The sequence below is a fragment of a genome, unplaced genomic scaffold (assembly GCF_019419815.1).
Source record: "Pyrus x bretschneideri cultivar Hongxiangsu unplaced genomic scaffold, Pyrus_bretschneideri_v1 Contig12, whole genome shotgun sequence".
In the NCBI taxonomy this organism is placed as follows: Eukaryota; Viridiplantae; Streptophyta; class Magnoliopsida; order Rosales; family Rosaceae; genus Pyrus; species Pyrus x bretschneideri.
The window spans coordinates 1,262,397-1,284,673 of record NW_025999413.1 but is presented as its reverse complement, the minus strand read 5'-3'; the positions used below and the strand labels follow the sequence as shown (position 1 = coordinate 1,284,673).

The 22,277-nt window shown below is 38.4% G+C and overlaps 1 protein-coding gene, 3 long non-coding RNA genes and 1 pseudogene across 8 annotated transcripts; 4 read left to right on the top strand and 1 right to left on the bottom strand.

Moving 5' to 3' along the window:
* Window positions 1-3,325: 3,325 nt before the first annotated feature.
* On the top strand, window positions 3,326-4,018 carry LOC125474322. The gene is made up of 2 exons (XR_007255876.1): window positions 3,326-3,453; window positions 3,644-4,018. It is a non-coding gene; the product is annotated as an uncharacterized LOC125474322 (long non-coding RNA).
* Window positions 4,019-4,078: 60 nt separating this feature from the next.
* LOC125474324 lies at window positions 4,079-4,971 on the top strand. The gene is made up of 2 exons (XR_007255878.1): window positions 4,079-4,393; window positions 4,551-4,971. It is a non-coding gene; the product is annotated as an uncharacterized LOC125474324 (long non-coding RNA).
* A 1,434-nt stretch (window positions 4,972-6,405) lies between these two features.
* On the bottom strand, window positions 6,406-9,648 carry LOC103956649. 4 transcript variants are annotated; one of them, XR_007255869.1, is made up of 4 exons: window positions 9,011-9,646; window positions 7,572-8,709; window positions 7,126-7,265; window positions 6,406-6,797 (listed from the first exon to the last, which is right to left on the bottom strand). It is a non-coding gene; the product is annotated as an uncharacterized LOC103956649 (long non-coding RNA). The 4 variants fall into 4 exon arrangements; XR_007255868.1 differs by having other exon boundaries at window positions 6,406-6,775; XR_007255870.1 differs by lacking the exon at window positions 6,406-6,797 and having other exon boundaries at window positions 6,900-7,265; window positions 7,353-8,709; window positions 9,011-9,648.
* Window positions 9,649-10,493: 845 nt separating this feature from the next.
* On the top strand, window positions 10,494-13,097 carry LOC103956672 (altered inheritance of mitochondria protein 32-like). 2 transcript variants are annotated; one of them, XR_007255866.1, is made up of 4 exons: window positions 10,494-11,155; window positions 11,524-11,816; window positions 11,900-12,286; window positions 12,441-13,097. XR_007255866.1 is itself a non-coding variant. In XM_048577841.1 (3 exons), the coding sequence occupies exons 2-3, from the start codon at window positions 11,584-11,586 to the stop codon at window positions 12,102-12,104; spliced, it is 438 nt and encodes a 145-aa protein (XP_048433798.1). In that variant the 5' UTR covers window positions 10,505-11,155; window positions 11,524-11,583; the 3' UTR covers window positions 12,105-12,429. The 2 variants fall into 2 exon arrangements, 1 of the variants encoding a protein (XP_048433798.1); XM_048577841.1 differs by lacking the exon at window positions 12,441-13,097 and having other exon boundaries at window positions 10,505-11,155; window positions 11,900-12,429.
* A 1,372-nt stretch (window positions 13,098-14,469) lies between these two features.
* Window positions 14,470-21,974, top strand: LOC103956675 (annotated as a pseudogene).
* Window positions 21,975-22,277: the final 303 nt, after the last annotated feature.

Below are 22,277 nucleotides of genomic sequence, written 5' to 3'. Positions count from 1 at the left end.
GTTTCTGCTGAAACAACAACTGAACAGTCTACCAATTCTGTCGTTATTATTGAAGAACCACGCACTTATCAAGCACAAATTCGTCCTAGAGGTCTGTCTGTCCCACAGTTGAGCTCACGAAATATGCAGAATGTTACCGTTGAGATTTTAAGCAGCGATGACGAGGACAATTAATATATTTTGTATTATGTTATATTTCATTGGTGTACTATGAAAATATAACTATCTTATGCTATGCTGGACTCCTCTTGGGTCCTTTTATCAACTTATGTCGTATTCCAATATAATAATGTTTTCTTTCTAATTAACCCTTGTAGATTTACTCCTAGTATATATTTTTTTAGGTTATAATTATGTTTCTCGTCCGCTTCATACCGCAGAATTCAGTGAATTCACAGCGTGGCAACACAAAGGTTATGAGACATTATTACATTAGTCTAAAGAAGGCTTTTCAATTGCACTGTACAAATGAATAGTCTTTGGAGTCGAATTTCACTTTATTTACGAGGCTGCCACTGACTCTCTCTGCCGCTGATCTTCATGCCGCTGGATGGTGATCGTGGAAAGGCAGCGGCGCGATGGTCATTTTAGTCTGTAGGGTTTCGAATGGGTTGGGTGGGTTAGCGACTTTCATTTCCTTTCTTTGTGAGCTGCAGTGGGACTCGGTGAGAGCATGCTGTCGGGAGAGAGAGCGAGCGAGCAGAGAGAGAAGAGAGACAGGGAGGGAGAGAGAGATTTGGTGAGAGCAAGGCATGCGGCTTGCAGGCAGATAGAGTCACTGGGGGTGTACGATTCGAGGGAGAGAAAGGGGTTGGTTTCGAAAGCTCTACCTAGGGTTGTTCCTGCAAGATGTCAACAGCGTTTTCCCTCTTCTCCACTATTTTCCTTCATTCCCTTTTCTCTGAACCATAAAACTAGATTCCTCTTCCGGAGTCTCTCCCAGTGTGGAACCCCCACCACCACCAGGCGCCACAGCTGCGTTAAAGGTTTGCGTTTCACATCAACGGCATCTCCCTATAACCTAGGAGCTTGGTTCGGATCGGGCGATTCCGGAGGCCCTGCCATCGAGGTTAGTCTGAAGTGATTCCTATCTTGTTCACTTATTGCATGTCAAAATCTGCTTCAAATTTGTGATTTAATATAATTGGGCTTTAGAAAAAAAAATTCTTGATTTTGTCTAATCCAATTGAATGATTAGAAAAATTTTCATTAAATTTCTGGGTTCCCGAGGGGTTCTGAATCGTGATGTTGAGAGAGCTTGGTTGCTTAATTGCTAATGAAATTAGCATCTAAACGTTCATAATTTGCCTTTTTTATGTTCATTCTATATTTTCTGTGAGTTCAAATATATTTGTTTGTTTGTTTGGGTTTTTTGTGATATATTGCCGATGCCAAAATATCATATTTACAAGGACAAAGATAGAAAGGTTCTAAATCAATTTTTTATCCTGGTTTTGCTGCTGGGTTCACTATCAGTAAAAGGCACATGAAATATGGTATTGATTTCAGAGGCTTTGATTTCTCAGAATGTCTTCATATATCGAATGTCATCTGAATTTAGTTGTAGTTGATTTGTCAAAGTTTGTTGTTGTTTAGCTTTTTCAAATGGCAGTCTTAGTATTTGCCCAGTATTTTTTGTGAATTCCAAATTTTGCTTATAATTGTAGGTATGTAAAAGCTGCCAATTGGATTTGTTCCCCAGATGATAATGGCATACTAATATAATGGTTGTTCTTTTGCTTTGATGTACGAGTAAGAAGATTGTTTTGCCCCTTATGTATCCTGCTTCTTTCTGTTCCACGAAGTTGCTAGGAAAAAAAAAAGTACTTTGTGATCGTTTTCTTTCTTATGGTGAGGTGTAGATGAAATCTGTCTTTTTTTCTTTGTATCAGCAACCTATTACCCCTTCATGAACATGTTCAGTTAAGACACTTTTGATTTTTCTTCTGTTTAATTTCTCATCTGATAGGTTCAATATTAATAGAGTCCAATTAACATCCATATTGGAATGACAATCGAGAAATGCAATGACATACTTCTAATTCCATCCTCATTAAGTGTCTTAGTAACAATCAAGAATTGAATGACATACTTCTAATTCCATCCTCATTAATCAAGAATCGGATGGTGTAAGGTTATGCACTTGCTTTGGATATGACTGCCAGAGAAATTCAAGCTTCTGCTAAGGTAATTATCGATAATCAGATTGTTTTGATGCGATCAAACACGGTAGTGAAATGTTCAATTTTATGGCTACAAGTGTCTAATTAGAATGCTAATGATGCAGTTCATGATAATGATATGTTCTGATTTAAACAGTTACTGCAAATGTATTGTTGCTATGTGATGAATGAGTTATCTTTTGCATATAAGACTTTTCGTTTCTCGATACTAAGTCTAAAATAGAGATTTCAGAGCAAAACATTGATCCAGTATAAGCGAGTTGTGATTTTGTAGTTTATTTATGTTTCCAGATAAAATCTACAGAGATTAGAAAGAGAAAAAGGGCAAAGGAAAGCTATGGTGACTCTTGAAAGATGGTTCAAGTCTCTGTTGGAGGTACATTGGATTTATGTTTATTATGTGTTTAGTTCATTGTTTGGACTATAGATTTGGTTTGAACTCAATGTTGTCCGTGTATATAAATATATCTGTGTAAATATATTTTTGTGTGAATATATGTGTGCATATAGATTTATACATTGTTGGGACTAATAATGTTTGTGCTGTTGGTATTTTCGATTGGGATTGGGGGCTAATAAGGACTAGGGATGTTGGATAGTATCTTAATTTATATGGGAGTTGATTTTTTCTTCTCTGTGAATCAGGATTGACAATTTCATTTTGCATAGGCCATACCGATTAAAGATGCTATGGTGTTGTCAAAAGATAAACCTGACATATAAAGTTGGATATTTAAAAGTTGCCTGTTTTCTGTTTAACCATTTTGTTTTTCCTACTTCTTTAGTTTCAATTCTTACTTTTGACTACTACTTTTAAGATGTTGTTTTGGCTAGACTTTTGGATGAGGCCACGATCCTGCAAAGATATAATTTTCTCTTCTTTTACATAAGATATTGATTTTTTTTGTCATTCATCGCTTTGAAGATTGCATTTGATCTGCTTGAGCATAATATTCTGATCTCAAACCACTTTCACAAAGCTGATTTATTATCTACACGTGTGCTATTTTCATTTCAAATTGTGACTGCTATTTTGCTTTTCCTATTCTCATATTCCTAACAAGTGACCTATGAAATTTATTGCCTATATCTTTTCAAAGCACTTCAGGTATAAATTCACCACACACTTCCTTGATGGGAGAATCAGACCATTGAGTGGGCTATACGACTAACAGTTGCTCTGAACATTGCCAAAGCATTAGATCACTGCAGCAGCGAATGCCGCCCATTGTACCATGACTTAAATGCATATATGTTTCTCTTTGATAAGGTGTTGTCTCAAATTTCCTTTCCCAAACGATAATTAATAAAATAGAGGACCAATTAAGTCTTTGAAAAACAAAATTCTTTGTCTACGTTGCTGAGTATTTGGAGCTTGCAGCTCTCATTGGTTATTATATTGGATTGAGTTAAACTTGGATTTCTGGATTTTGACTTTTCCATTTGTTTCTCTGTTGCAGAGTTGGCTTCATTTCAGTCCAGTAACTCTCTAAATAGGTCCAATAACTCACTAAATAGGTAAATCGAGAAGAATTCAGCGTTGCACGCCTTTTTTGGTATGCTGTTTAAATCTGTCTGTCATTTTGTTCATTCTTCATGTTTAACTTTGTTCTGCAGGCTTCATATGGCTAACTTAAGCATTTAAGTTATTCATTTGTTAAAGATGTTTGCTATTTTGGAACAGTTTGAAAGTTAATGCATGACTCGAGGATGACTTTTAGCTTATCCCACTTATCTTTCACGCTCTCACTTCATTCATGTGCTGAGTCATGGTTTAACTGTCTAAATTCAAGAACTAAAAATGGCCAGCAGGCTAAAAAGTGATTAGATTTTGAGATGCATATTTTGGTTTCTCATTATTTCTTTGTTTTCAATTTGTTCCTTTTATTCTGTCTGCAATTTTTAATCTGTGGTTATGCATCAATTTCTCTGCTTCTTCTTTATAAATCTTGCAGGTCAGGACAACACACTTATCGGGGCAATGTTGGGATGTTTAGGCTTGGGTGGAGACATGGACTTTTGGAAGAGGTGAATTAGCTTAGCTCTCTGTCATTAGCTTTATCTGTTCTATGCATCTCTACAATCTTACAATGCTCCTTTATTAAATTGCAAGATGTTGGGACCCGTTACTGGAATACAAGATTTGGAACCAAAGTGGTTGACAATGCTAGAGTCGAAAGCAAGTGTGAAATTCACATTGAAAATGACAGGTGAGAATGCTAATCATATTCCAAAAAAATGTTGGGCTTCCTGATGAGATCTCTAGCCGAATTCAAGAGGCTAATTTAGTGATTTGGAGTTAATTTTGTGAATTTATTGAATGAAGTTATTTATTTTTAGCTTATCTTGCGTTTGCTTTGGTTTTAGGAGAGGGTTGCGCATGATCTGTAGTTTCAATCAACCTCGCTGTTTTCGTTAGAATCACAATTAAAGGTCAGTTTTTCCGACATTTTTTTTTCTTTTTGCTGCATGTTTATGTATGGTTGGTCTATGAGAATACTGGTTAGTTGTCATCAAGCAGCCCTTGTAGATGTGTATTTTGTTTATATATTGCTAGTTTAACCATTAGTACGTTTGACTTGGGGATACAAGCTTGGATATGTTATATTTTGTTGTATATAGAGAATCCCGGGTATGTCCAGCATAGGATAACATGTATTTTTTGGTTTAACATTTGGATGGGTTGTATTGTTAGGTTGCATGAATCGGTCTTAGCCGAGAACATGGGTTATGTAATATATTAACTTCACTATTTTAGTGCTAATGTTGATTTATGTTTAGTTTGTAATGGATGATTTGTAAGTTTCTAAATTTAGGTGGAAATTAGGTTCTATGAGCAACCTGATGATTTCCATGTTTAAATAAAAATATCCAATTATGCCACAAATTTTTAATTGTGCTGGAGTTTTATTGTATTTATTAAAATATAATAGTGGCACAATTTTAAAGTTGTGCCCTTGCTTTAACATTTATACAGCAATCTAAGCCTTTAAAATAGCAATTGTGCCCATCTTACACCATACATTCAGTAGCCTTTATTAGAGGTAAGACACAATAAGGGTTGTATTTGTGCTTAGCTTTGGGCACAAAACATCATATTGTGTGCTATAAGTAATGGTGACGCCCATAGAGGCCACAGATACAAACTTAGTTGCTGCACTGTTGCTATTGGTCTATGAGCACAAATGTTGGTGCTTTTTGGCCTCAAAAGGCACATATAATTTTTTGTGTGCAGTGCTCATTTTTTTTGTAGTGATTCCTTAATGGTTAACCTATGTCGTGAGAGAGGAAGAAAATGTCAAATTCGAAGTGCCACCAAGTTTTGATTATATAGGAGGGTTGGCTGTGTGCATCGTTTATTCAGCGAACTTATTTTTCCATCTGGTGATTGGATGCCACCATAACTGATTCCCAAGAAGATTATCTTTAGCTGGGCAGTCTTTCAAATAGGAAGCTCAATCTGAAAAGTGACGACAAGGTTTGTGCGCATGTAGAATTTTTTGGAACTGAGGATGATCATCAAATTAAGGTGAAGAAAACAGGAGTGAATTTTGTAGGATGGGAACATGTTGACCTCCATAAATAAATAAAATGTGGACTATGAGCGTGTGCCATATGATGATACTGATGAGGAGGACTATTAGACTATACCATATGAGTTTGATGATGACACTGACAACGGTAAAAAGTTCAACGATCACTCAGCTGATGAGGTCTGCAAAATATTAAGGTTTGATCTCAATATTGAAAGCTTTGACGATGAAGAAACAACAGTTAATGGAAGGAAAGCGCAGTAAAGAGAATTGTAAGGAAGGTACATAGACATTTACTACAAACTGCCAAGTAACTGATGCAATTATGAAGCACGAAGCAACTTGTTTATAAATCTCACCCAATCAGGTTATTTTTCTCTATCTTTTTCCTCTGTAAAGACGATGAAAACATGTTTTTACTTCTCAATTTCATTGTTTCTAAGAGTAATATTGGAGGTTGGGGCCATGCTCGCTAGTTAGGGGTCTCTTAAAGATTTTCCATATGGCTCAAAGAAGTGGTTCATGGAGAAGCATACGCCATTTATTTTTCTTTTCAAATGGTTTTTTAGAATGTACTTGAGTTTCTAATAAAAATTTCAATGTGGTTATAATAGAAGCACTTCTAGCTTAGGCACTTTCTAGAGAAGCAATATCACGAGTCCTTAATTACACATAAGTAACTTATCATCTTATCAAATATAAACTAATGATTTCCAATTTGATCAGTGACATTAGTGAAATTTACATGTAAGTGTGTTTTACACACCATTAATTAGAGACATATCTTAGGGGGTGGCTTGAGCCTTGAGTGTACTATAAACCACCTCATTTCAAGGAAATTTCTCTCTTCACCTATCGTAGATGTAAGGGTTCTTGCCTGTTACGTGTGAAAGAGGCAATCATGGAGCAACAAGAAATAACATTTTTCTCCGCAACCAGAACAAGCTAGCAGCGGTTTTGACAGAGCCCATCACCAATGGATTAGTTAAAGGTACATCAGAGTTGAATCCGTTCCCAACAGCAACACCATGCCCACGACTTTCAAGTCCAAAATAAAAACTGAGCACAAGCAGAGATAGAACTAACAAGCGTATTATCGTCAAGGTTAACATGTTTGTGCAATAAGTGGTTAGAGTTATGTTCTGCAATTGAGAACATCAAAATTTTTTTAAATGCCATATGAACTTACATACTTTTTTATTTTTCAATTTGTCATTTAAACTAATTTTCAACTTTTAAGACTCAATCCACCTGATCCTGAAATGTTGGTATGTGTCTGCATGGGACGTGACGAGATATATACATATCCCACAACTAATGAATTGTAGGCCCTGGCAGCCCTGCATACTTCTATCTACTCAGCTGAACCTGTTTTCAGTCACGGGCGGATATCCGTGTAAATTACTTACCATGTAGTCGGTGGTGATGAAGGGATCGTTGACAGCAACGAGTTCAACATCGCAGAAGATGTTGTTCTTTACTGTGGAGGATTGCCCCTAGCTCAGAAAGTTGTTGGCCATTTGTTGGCTACGAAAAATAGTAGATGCATCTGGAAAAGTACATTGAATAAATTGAGAAATATTTCATATGAAAAAATTCATGAAACGCTTAAATTAAGCTACAATGGGTTAAGTACCGATCATGGACGAGCACAAAAGCCGAATGCTCTCTCTGTGCTGGATTTGCCATTGTTCGATGAGAATAGACGCTTCAGATTAACCCGTTTGGTTTTTATTTATTTTTTAATTAGTTTTATTAAAACTTAACAGTGTTAGATGTGGGTATAAAATAAGAGACACGTGTTAAAAAATTAAACAAGAGACACAAACGGGACACGAAATCCGGGACAGCAGACCTCAAGCCATATACATGTATATTCATATCGCTCCACGCATTTCGTTTCTCTATAATACTTAGGCGATGACGTTTGACTTGGCTTTGGCTATCTGAAAGCCAAGCCGCACGGCCTGTTGCACTCCCTCTAGTCTCCCAACGCTAGTACCAATTATTGATGTATACCATCAGTTCCGCCCATGGAACCGCCATCGCAGCCTCTTCGTCTTGCCCGTGCTGCTCAAACCGCTGGAAGAACGAGGTGTTCCTGAGCTTTAGAGGCGACGACACGCACTACCTTCACAGACCACCTCTCAATTGTGTTACGCAATGTCAGAATCAACACATGCATAGACTACCAGCTCAGAAGACTGGAAAACATACATAGTGAACTTGACCAAGAAATCAAAGGATCGAGGAATACCGTCGTCTGTCTTCTCAAAGAGGTACACAGAGTCCGGATGGTGTCTGTAGGAGCTGGCCAAGATCATGAGGGGCCAAGAAGATCAAGAGGGGAAAGTAGTCTTCCAATATTGTATGACGTCGACCCTTCTCAAGTGAGGAAACAGTGGTATTTTTGGAAAAGCATTTCGGGAGCACGAAAGGGATGAAGATCCAAATGAGGTCGAGTAGTGGAGAAAGGATCTTAAGGCTTCTGCAGATTTGGGTGGCCGGAATCTTAACAAACGTAGTCGATTCATGTTTTATCGCCAATTCATGTAATTAGTCCGCATCATCTATGTCATCAACGATGACAAGCATCTTCATGCTTCCAAGTCTTTTCTCTATCTCTTTGGTTCCTTTGGCAACATTGCTCACATTAATGTCCACCCGTTTCAAAACATCTCGAAGAAGTTGTTCTTGCAGAGCAACCATACTTTTCTTTTTTACTCCTCACCTTTTCAAGGTAACATTGACCACTATAACAACGATGATATTCGCCACAAATAGCTCCTGCATGCGTCGTTTTACCTAACCTTCCATAACCCAAATTCCAATTATTTGAAAGTCAGGTGAACCTCCAACGTCTAAGTATTCAGTACTAAATTTTTGCACGCTAAAATCCATTCCAACTAGAGCACTTGACTTGTTTTAAGTCTCTTGTTTTCAGTCGTTCCCCGACGTCCCCAACAATTTTCTCGATAGACAATCCTTCACGTCTGGCAATTAAAATTCAAAATTATACAAAAGTGAAATTCATCATGCAACTGCAAGAGTCATATGAACTAAATGCCTCATTCATCATGACCAGATATTTTCAGAGCAAAGAAGATTTGAGTAAATTAGATTGATCCAAGTGATTTAACTACGCTAAATTTCAACAACGTGTCGAAGATCAAATTCTACTTTCTTACTTTTTTGTCATACTTCGAATTAAATTTTGCAAAATGGAATTAAGGATGCAGAGACCGACGTATAAATAAATTAAACAAAATAATAAGAAATTTTAAGAAATTATACCCGTCCGCCGAGGTTTTAAGATTCTGGCCACCCAAATCTGAAGAAGCCTTGAGATCCTTTCTCCACTGCTCGACCTCATCTGAATCTTCATCCCTTTCATGCTTCCAAAATGCCCGCAAAACCACCACTCTGTTTCCTGACGTTAGAAGGATCAACGTCGTAGAATATTGGATAGACTATTATGCCCTCTTGATCTTCTCGGCACCTCATGATCTTCGACAGCTCCCTCGGCCTCAGGCACCATCGGAAATCTGGGTACCTCTTGGAAAAGACGACGACGACGGCGATCCTCGACCGTACGATTTTTCGGTCAAGTTCGCTCTGTATATTTCCCCCCTTTTGAGCTGGTAGTCTGTAAACTTGTTGATCCCGGCATTGCGTAACACAATGGAGAGGTGGTCTGTGAAGGTGTTGCGGGTGTCGTCGCCTCTAAAGCTCAAGAACACCTCGTACATCCAGCGGTTTGGACGCCGAGAGGAAGATGAAGAGGCGGCGGCGGCGGTTCCATGGGCGGAGCTGCTGGTGTCCATTGTTAATCAATTGGCGTGCAGCTGGCTTCAAGAAAAGTAAGTCAAACTCTCCGATCGTTTCAGTGTGATCGGCATTTCTGAAGCCAATGGTGTCACTACCGTGTAAATAACGCGAGGGTGTTATTCCCACAATTTAATGGGCTCTCATGGTTCATAAGACCCAGGTAGAATTCGGCTACTTACAGTTTTTAGCCCATTAATTTCTATTGGGCCCATTAATCTCTCCCGTCTTAATTTTATTATGAATTTTTACTTTCTAACTTCCAAATTCCAATGCATATTTTAGCACATATGGAATTTATGAGAAGCTAAAGGAGAGACGAAACGAGAAAAAGATCGATGAGTCTCCTCAGTTGATTTGATACCTTATCTTCAAGAATTGGGTTACAAATTTTAATGCGTATGTTAGCACATATGGAATTAAAACAGGGTGAGTTTCATATTTAGATATGCGATCTGATTCTTAAGGTAAATGTTACACATTGGTAGAATAAAATCGATCATATGATTTACACATTAGTTACAAGTTTTTGCATCTCTTTAGGTTCCACTGAGACCTTTGGTTTGGATGTTGTGCAAGACGCAGTTACAAGGAAGATGATTGGTCTGGGAAAGTATCATGATGGTCTTTAGTACTTGACACAAGACCAAAACCCACATCTAGCCTACAACATCCACAAACATTTCAACCTTTGGCACCAACGTCTCAGACATCTCTCCATCGGACCGCTTCAAGCCTTAAATTAAACAATTTCTGATATTCATTTTGATTCTAATCATATATGTGAAATTTACCTTCTCAAACCTAAAGTGGTAAAATGTAATTTACCCTATAATTTAAACTACCTATTAACGAAACTTTAATAAATTAAAAGTTATGTAGAAATACAATAAATTACACACGAACGAAACACACTATTGTCTGACGGAGACTAGTTTATATCTGGATCCAGAAGACAAGACAGTAATATTCCACACGCGGAGAAGGCCAATAAATTAATCTCAACTGAACTCGCTTCCCACCCACCCACCGCCACCGTTCTCCGCCACCATATTCCCAAATCTCCCCACCTGGATCCTCTCGATTTCATCCTCCTCTGCCTTGCTTAACTCTATCTGCTTTGCTCTTCTACTGATTTCCTCTCTCTCCCCCCAATTCCCAATCATAAATCTAATCCACTCCCACTGAAGTAGTTCTCATCAGTGGCCATTTTAAAATTGTGGGGTTGTCGGTGGGTGCCTCTGGGTTTTATTCTTTGCCCCCTAAACAAAAGACACGCCCTATATTTGTAGGATCCTCAACCGTGATTCCGGAGATGGGTATGTTTTCTGAAACCTACAGTACGAAGCAAGTCCTTCTATTATAGAAAGTCTTCATCTTTCTCCCTCTTCAATCATACAAAGTCTCCTTACTTCGTTAGTTTTTTCCATTTTTATCTAGACCAAAGCTTCCATCTTTACTTCAAATGTAGTCCTACGAATAAAGGGTACTCTTTGTTTTGGTTAATTAGTCAGCTGCGGATTTCGATTTGGATGCCAAGTGGCTGATCGATCCAAAACATCTTTTTGTTGGTCCGAGGATTGGGAAGGCGCATACCAAAGTGTACGAAGGAAAGTAAGTAAAACGTCTGTGTTTGTTTTGTCTTAGATTCTGAAATTCTGGTCTCTCAAGTTTAGCAATTTAATATGATGTCTTAGATCTTGTTAAATATAAATGCAAAATTAAGTTGGGTTTTTGCAGAACTAACAAAGATCAAAACTTGATTTGGCGTTGTGCAATTATGGTGTTTATGATGCCGAATATGTGTTTTTCGTGTTGAGTTACAACGATGATGTTCTGTTCTGTTGTGTTCTTAATCTGTTTGTTTGTTGCGTTTTGTTTCTGAGGTTGTATTTGTGATTACTAAATGGGCGTATTTGCGATATCTGATGGGGGATTTTTAACTTTGTGATTCTGAGGTTGTTTTTGTTTCTCAATCAAAGGGGCTTGAAAGAGTCGGATGTGGACAGCTATGTTGATGACGTCCTTGTGAATGACAAACCATGGGCCTCCGTAGTGCAAGAGGCGTTGTATTTGCATGTGCACATGGTAGTCGAGATAATAGATGTGGTGTTTGTGGACCTGTCCTCATTGATAAGTTCAAAGAGGAGGCTGAGCTGCGAGGATTGACGAATCAGGTATTTGTTACTGCTTGCTCTCACATTGGAGGCCACAAATATGCTGGAAACTTGATTATCTACAGCCCAGGTTCAGATGGAAGCATAACAGGCCATTGGTAATATCTGGATCATAACAATTTAAAATTTATCGTATTGGGATATATGAAGGAATGTGAATATTATGTATTATTCACGGCAGGTATGGCTATGTCACTTCTGACGATGTGCCGGAATTGCTTGATCAGCATATTGGGAAAGGAGAGATCATCGAACGACTTTGGATGTTTGTGCATTTTTGGTTTTGCTTACCCCCTTCTGATGAAGATTTCACTGGAACTGAAGTGTCTGTCATATTTTTTGATTGCCGATTATTTCTAGTGTTGTATGATAGATTATTGATATAGAGTTGCATTAACATCGAGGAACCAAATCAAACAACTAGTGTGAGCCAAATCAAACAACCTTTTTTTATTGATAAACAAAACCAGAGGTGGTTTGGGGAACGGGGTATGGGGTCAAGTAGGCACTTTACAGAGATGGAGAAAGCGAAGCAGATCTAGCGAATTGGATATAACGGCATTACCCTGTATGTGTTTCTGATTTGTAATGTTCTTCTGATTAATTGTTGTCAAATTGTGTATTAAGCATGATCATACCTGTTCTTACTCAATTGCTATTGACGAAACTTACAGTTGAATCTTTAAATAACTGAACACAAAATTCAATTTCATTCCTTACAGGGGGCAAATGGGAGTATCTTCTGATGAAGCTGAAAAAAATTAATGACCCGAAGCTTCCAAATGGAGGAGAAAGTAAGAAAATCAAGGAGAAGCCCCAAGAAAACAGCAATCAGATTCAGAAGAATGAGAACTTTTCAGGCTGTTGCAAGGGGCTAATAGTAATCGATTTACATGCTGCAAAGAAGTAAGTTTGTAGCAGAATGGTGGAAGTGAGGAAAAGAAGCTGAAAGAAACGAGAGAGTCGTGTGCCAGGAAGGATGCCTTAGGGAAGCTGCCAAGCTTGATTGGGAACTGGGAGCAAAGCGATGTTCTCGCAGCTGCTGCCGTGGTTGGAGCAGTGGCAACAGTGGCCGTGGCCTATAGCTTTTATAGAAGGTCAGGCTGAAACATACTCTAATCCATGTTGGGTTCTGCCACGGGTGTAGAGGCCCTATATTTTTTTCCCCTTGTAGAAAGATGTTATAACGTCAATTAAATAAGCTCTTATATAAAAGGAGAATATGGTAGCTATACTAAACGTTCATTTTTGGAGGGTGGGATGATTTCCCGAAGCTAAGCCATATACAGTTACAAAAATATTCACTATTCCTTTCCGTAGTTGATTGCTTACACAACTGATTTGTTGTTCCAATATACTGTTGAATGGTTTTATCTTGATGGTGGGATTTGTTATGAGACTGCTTTGACGTGGTGTTTTCTAAGCTATTGTGATTGTTTTCGATTTGCCTGCTGTCGATTCTGTCAAAATTTATGATAATTTTTGTCAAAGAAGTCTAAATTTCAAAAGAGAGAAAAAGACGGCGTTTTCCTCGTAGATAGCAAAGCTCAGAGTTTGGTCGAGATCATCGTCCACTGCTGATCTTTGCAAGCATCTCCTCAACGCCTCAATACCGTTGTACTCATCCCATCAGCTCTGTCTCCTCCGCCACCCCCCCCCCAATCCGGCTGCTGCCGCCGCATCGATGTCCTGCATAATCTGCTCTATATCCTTATTCCTCGACTGCTTGTTTCTCGAACCATAATTGGAACAGTCTTTCAAGAGAAACAGCAACTCCTTTACCGTGGCTTTAGCCGTCCACGTCCCATCCACGCTCAGCTGAAGCACTCTGGGCATTGCTCTTCTCTCAGTATTAGTCCTCTGTGCTTCTCTCTGCTGCTCTGGCATATAAGCAGGAAGATACTTGCAGCATGCTCCTTGCATTTCATCGATTCCTCTTCAATGGTCTCGACCAGCCCCCAGATTGTGTTGCACGTACCTGCAGTTTCCTTGAGCACAGTCTTCGATGAAGAAACAATGTCGTCAAGTAGCGCAATTGCCTTCTCAACCAGTTGGCTTGATTTTTCCAAGCCGTGGATTATTTGTAACAACGAAAACACTACGCCCAAAGAGACGGAGATGGAATAGTCTGATGGCAGGTCGAGAGGTTGTGTAGTGTGGCTTGCACACCGATGCCTCCAGCATAGTCTTGATCGAGAAATTCAGCTATCGTGAGCTCGATCATCGCCTTGCTTTTGCAGCTAAATTGATCCTTATTTTGGGCAAGTAAATTATATCTTTTACGTCATTGATCCTTTTGACGTAAGCTACGAATGTCTCCTTCTAGCTAAATTTAGTTAGTTACTGTACACAAAATAAAGACAGTCATTTAGTTAGCCTGTTGGAGTTTAATTTTCTGCATCTTTTGTTAAGATAGATTGTTGGAGATGAGGTTTCTTCCCATTGATACTCTCTAGACTGACTCCAACAGTTGGATCGTGCTTTACACCGAAGATTCTTACGTCCACCTGCGCACCACACTTAAAATACAATAAGGTCGTCAACTGAATTAAAGTTGGGCGGCAGATTTCTCAAAAAGCTATAAAAGAAAGGAAATTGCAGTGACATCATTGGCCCATGCAAAAATTTGATGGTAACATTTATACAAATTAAATTGTGGGAGGAATGAACTTATGCGTTATCGACACGGCAGTGACATCATTGGCCCATGCAAAAAATTTAAAGGGGCCGCCTACACTGGGAAATCTTGGGAAAGACTCGACTTTGGTTATTTGATAGTCAAGCTGCACTTCTACAGGCTGCAATGGATGCCAGCAGCTCCGCCCATGGAGCCGCCGCTGCCGCCTCTTCGTCTTCATCGCGGAGCTCAAACCGCTGGAAGTACGAGGTGTTCCTGAGCTTTAGAGGTGAAGACACCCGCAAAACCTTCACAGACCACCTCTTCCTTGCGTTACGCAATGCCGGAATTAAAACGTTTATAGACAACCAGCTCAAAAGGGGGGAAAACATACCGAGGGAACTTGACCAAGAAATCGAAGGGTCGAGAATCGCCGTCATCATCTTCTCGAAGAGGTACGCGGACTCCCGATGGTGCCTGAGGGAGCTGTCGAAGATCATGAGGTGCCTAAAAGATCAAGAGGGGAAAATAGTGTGTCCAATATTCTACGACGTTGACCCTTCTCAAGTCAGGAAACAGAATGGTAGTTTTTCGAAAGCATTTCGGAAGCACAAAAGGAATGAAGATCCAAATGAGGTCAAGCAGTGGAGAGAGGATCTTCAGGCTTCTGCGGATTTGGCCGGCTGGAACCTCAAAACCACGGCCGACGGGTATACTTTTATGTTTACTTCAAATTTCATATCACCATATTTTACTAATGGACCAAAATTAAGATTTTATCATTAAGGCATTGAATCTGATTTTATATGGTAGAAGAAAAATTGGATGTCCCTAAACTATGATAGAACTGTAATTTTGGTCACTACATAAAACTTTATTAGAATTGGTATATGAATTTTATAAATGGTAGAGCATTTGCTGCAAATGATTTGCATATGAATTTCCGTCAAAATTAACGAAGTGAAACGCAGGGTATGTGCTTTGTTTTTATGGGTGTGTGAAGGACAAATGTTTCACACTTTATCAAATTAAAATACCAATTGTAATAGATTCTTAATTATATTACCGAAAGTTACAATTGCATAATAGTCCAATTACCAATGATCTAATAATCAAAGATTAGATATGTGGTTGACTTGAGCTCAATTAATCCAGTTTATTCAAATCTGTTTCAATATGTAAATATCTAGTCATTATGACTAAGGTATTTAGTATGGCTCTCGTAATTTGGAATTTCTACTCATAGGTGTGAAGGAGTGTTTATCGAGAAAATTGTTGGGGACATCAAGGGACTATTGAAAACCACAGACTTAGAAGCCAAGCACTCAGTTGGAATGGCTTTTCGCATGCAAGAATTCAGTACTAAATACTTAGACGTTGGAGGTTCACCTGATGTTCAAATAATTGGAATTTGGGGTATGGGCGGTATAGGTAAAACAACGCTTGCCAGAGCCATTTGTAGCAATTATCAGCACAATTTTAGTCGTCAATGTTTCCTTGAAGATGTGAGGAGTAAAAAGAAAGAGATGGTTAGTCTGCAAGAACAACTTCTTCGAGATATTTTGAAACGGCTTGACATTAAGGTAAGCAATGTTGCCGAAGGGACCAAGGAGATAGAGAAAAGACTTGGAAGCATGAAGGTACTCATTGTAGTTGATGACATAGATGATGCAGACCAGTTAGATGAGTTGGCGATAGAACACAAATCGTTTGGTTCAAGGAGTAGGATTATTATAACAACAAGAGATGAACAAGTGTTGAATATAAAGAAGGTGGATAAAAGATATAAGGCACAAGAAATGACTAATGAAGAAGCTCTTGAGCTCCTTAGTTGGCACGCGTTTGGAAATCCTTGTCCTGACTGAAGAATATATTGAACTCGCAAGAGATGTTGTTGACTATTGTGGAGGATTGCCCCTAGCTCTGAAAGTTGTTGGTCGTTTGTTGGCTACAAAAAAGAGTAAAACCATATGGGAAAGTACATTGGATAAATTGAGAAATATTCCATATCAAAAAATTCATGAAACACTTAAATTAAGCTACGATGGGTTAAGTGATGATCATGTGAAGGATGTGTTCCTTGACATATCTTGTTTCTTTATTGGATGGAGTAAAAATACTTTCACGGCAATATTGGATGGTTGTAGTCATTTTTCTGTAGAAGCAGAAATTAACACACTCTACGATCGATGTCTCTTATATATTGATGAAGAGGGAATATTGAGGATGCATGATTTGATTCGAGATATGGGAAGAGAAATTGTGCGGGCAAAATCTCTTAAAGAACTGGGAAAAAGTAGTCGCTTGTGGTATAGCGAAGATGCAAAAAGCGTGCTAAGAAACAAATCTGTAAGTACTTTTACAATAAAAAGATGTTAATGTTAAGTACATGTAAAGAAAGAGAACTATATATGCATATCGGCATATATATAATGCATGCCGTACATAAGTATATTTGAAGAAAAAGAAGAAAAGAAAAGGCTTTCATCCACTGTAATTGAAAGAGAAAATACATAATTATGTTGTATGCCCTGCCTTTCTATTAGTTCATTCATCCAATTCACGGCTCTACTTCGTGTGAATATTATCCTCTTCTTTTTTTTTTTTTTTTTTTTTTTTTTTTTAATCTCTAACAGGGAACAAAAGCAGTTGAAGGACTACAATTAATTTTGCCAGAAGATAGTGACGAGCAAAGCTTCAGTACAGAAGCGTTTAAGAAGATGCGGTGTCTGAAATTTCTCATGCTGGAAAATGTAAAGCTGACTGGAAGCTACAAACATCTTTCCAAGGAGTTAAGATTGTTGATTTGGGATGGATTTCCTCTTGAAGCCATACCAGCAGATTTTGATCAACGAAACCTAGTGTATTTAGGCCTGAGCTACAGCAAGATCGTACGAGTTTGGGAGGATTCGGATCTGGTACGATATAATTATCAATGTCCTTGTAAATATCGACATCGGTCATCGTCGTTCATTCTCTCTTTTATTTATTTGGATTTTTATTATTGTTTTCTCTTTTTGAGTACAGTTGCCTAAGAAGTTGAAGCATCTCATTCTTGTAGACTGCCATGACCTGACTGAATTACCAGACTTTTCAAAACTCCCACTTCTCGAGGCATTGATCCTCAGTGGCTGTAATGGTTTGTGTGGGGGTTACCATTTTTTAGCACAACTGAAGGTGATTGAGGCATTAGAACTCAGCGACTGCAATATAACAGATGGTGCCGTTCTCGAAATAATTGGGAGTCTATCTTCTTTAACAATTTTAGATCTATGTGGGAATGGTTTTAATAAGCTACCCATTCTCAGTGGCCTTTCTCAGCTTCAGTTTTTATATCTAAATCGATGCACAAACCTTCAGGCAATCCCAGATTTGCCGAACAGTTTGATTGAATTGAAAGCGAATTACTGCACTGCACTGGAAATAATGTCCGACTTTTCAGAGATGTCGAAAATGTGGAAATTGGAACTGAAAGACTGCCACAAACTCAAAGATATTCCAAACTTGGAAAACTCAATGGACAACATGGGTTCAATTCATATGGATGGGTGTACCAGTCTCACTGATACTTTTAAGGAGAACCTCCAAACGGTATGGTACTCTCTCTCCTCTCTCTCTCTCTCTCTCTCTCTCTCTCTCTCTCTACTTTTTGTATTGTTGCTTATACTAACTTTGCACCCCATGATGTAGAAAAATGCATTTGGTGGAATTTTTTTCTCTGGAAATGATATTCCTAACCGGTTAGTCTATGTCGCGAGAGAGGATGAAACTGTTGAATTTGAAGTGCCACCAAGTATTGATTATATAGGACGGTTGGCTTTGGGCATCGTTTATTCTTCAGACAACTCCGACTGTACTAGGACTCTAACCATTGATGTTGTTAATTGTACCCAGCGAACTAATTTTCGCGTCTGGGCAATGGAGGCCACCGTAACTGCTTCCCATGAATATTATCTTTGGTTGGGAAATCTTTCAAACAAGAAGCTCAATCTGAAAGGTGGCGACCTGGTTCTGGTAACAGCAGAATTTTATGAACGTGATAATAAAATTAAGGTGAACAAAACAGGAGTGGATATTGTAAAATGGGATTTGTCTGATGGTCTTACTAATTGGGACAACTATGAGACTATGCCATGTGAGTCTGATGAAGACACTGAGGACGATACACAGTTGAGCAATCGCCAAGTTTTCCTCTGCTACAAGACCCCCAAGGCCTGGCCATGGTGCATCAAAGGCTCTAAGCCCGATCCACTCCCTAAGTTCTTTGCATCCACTCTCAAAGCTCGCAAGAACGACATCACCGTTAAGGTCCCTTTTCCAGCTCAATTCGTTGGCATTTCTGATTGCTTTTTCTTATCGTTTCTTATTTCCTGGAGCTACTAAGTTCTGGTGCTGAGCTAAGTTGACTCCACGACTCACTTTTTTCTTGGTTTTTGATAGACGTTGCTGACAGTAATTGAAGGACGCGAAAGAACTGAGTTTTCCAACGGCGATGTGTTGATTTTCCCACAAATGATCAAATACAGGTAAACTCACGTTGATTTCTTGAGGTTTTTGTTTTGTAGTTGCTTTAATTTTAATCCGAATTTATAGGATTTAGATAATTAACCAGTGAGTGGTTAATTTTAATCCGGTTCATAACGATGAACAACAATGTCTTAACAATATAACAGTAATAAGAATAAGTATATTGAGCAAGCTTGAGAGGTAAGTAAGAGAACAACAATGTCGCACTGGAGTAATCTGAAGCAATAACTTATAACCATTCAAGATGGCACATAAAAGCTTAACTTGGTTGATGAAAAAAGTTCAAATGGTGGTTTGATTATGGAATACTGAGAGTGTTGTCTTACCTATAGCTACATTGAAGAATGCCATGTAAAATTGCTTACGACGGAGAGACTAAAACATGAGCCGACCCACGTACCCACCCGATTGCTATTAAAAAACTGAGTCATATACTATAAAACTAAGTCGTATAGCTATTGAAACGAATGATTTCCTTAATACAACCAACACTTCCAATATCAAAAGAGAAAGAAACAACAGTATACTATGCATTAGCAGAAAAGTGCCACATTGCATACCATCAAATGACAGCAACTAACTCCTGATATCAACTGCTGGACGAATAACCTTGCCTGATGCAAAACAACAATTAAATAAAAAAGTACATAAACTTTAGTTATATTATGACTGACTTACACAAAATTCAACCAGAACTTGCCAAATTCATTCTTAACATACAAAATGAAAATAGTTTATGATCACTGACCTCTTTGAATCAAACGATATTTGGATATGTGGTTCATGTGCATCACCAAAAAAAAAAATTAAAAAAATTAAAAGTTTAAAGGATGAGAAATAAAGAAAATTCAGAAAAAGGGAAGATATAAGAGTCGATGAAGACAGAACCAAGACATCAAAGACTCGCCCACCAAGATAATCAAGACATCCAAGACTCACCCACCACCCAGCTAGCTGGCAAACACACACCTAAAGGCTAAAAATCAAGTGACAAATAAACAAAGGTATGCATAAATCATTTTCTTAGTCTGCTTTCCGATGTTAACATGTAAAAGAATCATGTAGTAGCCTTTTGAGGCTCTTATTGTCCTGATGTCCTCCTCGACTCCTTTCCTAAACAGTAAATTCACATCCAAGAGTAAAGAATGAATTGAAAATTATTTGGTTATTTAAGAATGTCATACTCCTCCTCGACTCCCTCACTCTTTCTCTCTGTACCCGTTCCCCTCAACCCTACCCTCATACTTTCCCCCATCTCTCTCTTTCTCTTTCCGCAACCAACGTCAGTGGACAGAACCCACCCCTTCTCTCTAGCTCATACCCTTCCCATCAAACCTCTTGTCTCTCACAGTGCAAACCCTAAACTCGATGTCACTGAACAATCTCCTTGACGAGTTTGAAAGCAACCTACCCAAGCGGAACTGCAGAACATAAACGCCCCAAATGGTGGCCGCTGGATAAGGACTGAAGGCGACAAAAGAGTCATTTGATCTTTCGGTGAAACCCAGCCCAAAACACGTGATAGCTGCACCCTGGGCCCAAATGCAGCAGCCCAACCTAGCTGTTAAGCACCGCCCACATTAACACACAATGGCAAACTGTAGTTAATTCATAATCAAGGGCCCTATTCCATGACTAACATGAGCAATTCAATTTATTTTCCTAGTTTAGACTAAAGTAATTTCTGTTTCGACTTCTCATTTGATTACGAAATTGTGCCGAATTTATTGAACTAAATAGATAATTAGATATGTGTTAGATTCTGAAATTAGTTAATGAAATTGAATTTAATGACTCAATTTACGACTAATTTCATGCCTTCCAAGGAATTAAAGAGTGTTATATTATTGTTTCCTGTAAATTCCTTTTTGTGATTCTGGGATTGCTTTTTTTTTCTTTATCAAAGGGGCTTGAAAGAGTCGGATGTGGACAGCTTTGTTGATGATGTCCTTGTGAATGACAAACCATGGGCTTCCGGAGTCCAAGAGGCGTTGACTGGCTCCCATGTATTTGTATGTGCACATGGTAGTCGAGAGGAATGGAATCGTGATAGTGCACATGTTCTCATTGATAAATTCAAAGAGGAGGCTGAGCTGCGAGGATTGACGAATCAGGTATTTGTTGCTGCTTGCTTTCACATTCGAGGCCACAATGGAAACTTGATTATCTACAACCCAGGTTCAGATGGAAGCATAACAGGCCATTGGTAATATCCGGATCAAACAATTAAATTTTGTCGTATTGGGGTAGATGAAGGAGTTTGAACTAGTATGTATTATTAATTGCAGGTATGGCTACGTCACTCCTGATGATGTGCCGGAATTGCTTGATCAGCATATTGGGAAGGGAGAGATTATAGAACGACTTTGGAGGTTTGTACGTTTTTGGTTTTGCCTACTAATTTCACTGGACGGAGGCTTGTGTTGTCGTAGTTTTCAATTGCTGATTATGCCTAGTCTTGTATGATAGATTAATTGATATAGAGTTATAGTAACATCGAGGAACTTTTGTGGAGAAAGCACAAAAGAATTGGATATAACTGTATTACCCTGTATATGTTTCTGAATTGGATATAACTGCATTACCCTGTATATGTTTCTGATTAATTGTTGTCAGATTGTTTATTATGCTTGATCATACATGTTCTTACTCAATTGCTATTGAAGAAACTTAGAGTTGAATCTTTAAATAGCTGGACACGAAATTCAATTTCATTTCTTACAGGGGCCAAATCGGAGCATCTTCTGATGAAGCTGAAAAATCTAATCACCAGAAACTTCTAAATGGAGGAGAAAATAAGAAAATCGAGAAGCCCCAAGAAAATGGCAATCAGAGGGGAACGAAGCGGAAGCAAAAAGGTCGACTTGAGTAACGCAAACATTGGTGAGAATCTAATGCCCCGAAAACCTAAGAATTCCTCCGCAAGGTTCATCCATGGAGGGTGAGTCAGTGCCTAAAATCAGGCCAAAAGACGTAGTCGATGGACAACAGTAGCTGTAGCCTATAGCTTTTATAAAGGTCAGGCTGAAACACACTCTAATCCTCTAAACCATGCTCTTATATGAAAGGAGAAATCTAATAAATTGTTGTATCTTGATTGAGATTTCTTATGAGACTGCTTGCTAAATGTTGATGTCGTATTTTCTAAGCTCCTGCGACTCTTTTCGATCTGCCTACTGGACTTATAAGTCAACTGTCGATTATGTCAATATGTATGGTAATTTTTGTGAAATAAATCTCAATTTTGTTGTTTATGAATTTTGAAAGAGAGAAAACAGCATTGTTTTCCTTGTTGTTTGTTCAATAAACGAGATAAACAATAAATGAGATAAACGACTATGTGCTAACATCTTAATCTACTTGAAGTATTTTTCGGATACATGGCATTGTTGTCATGAATTTTACTTTCGTTCTA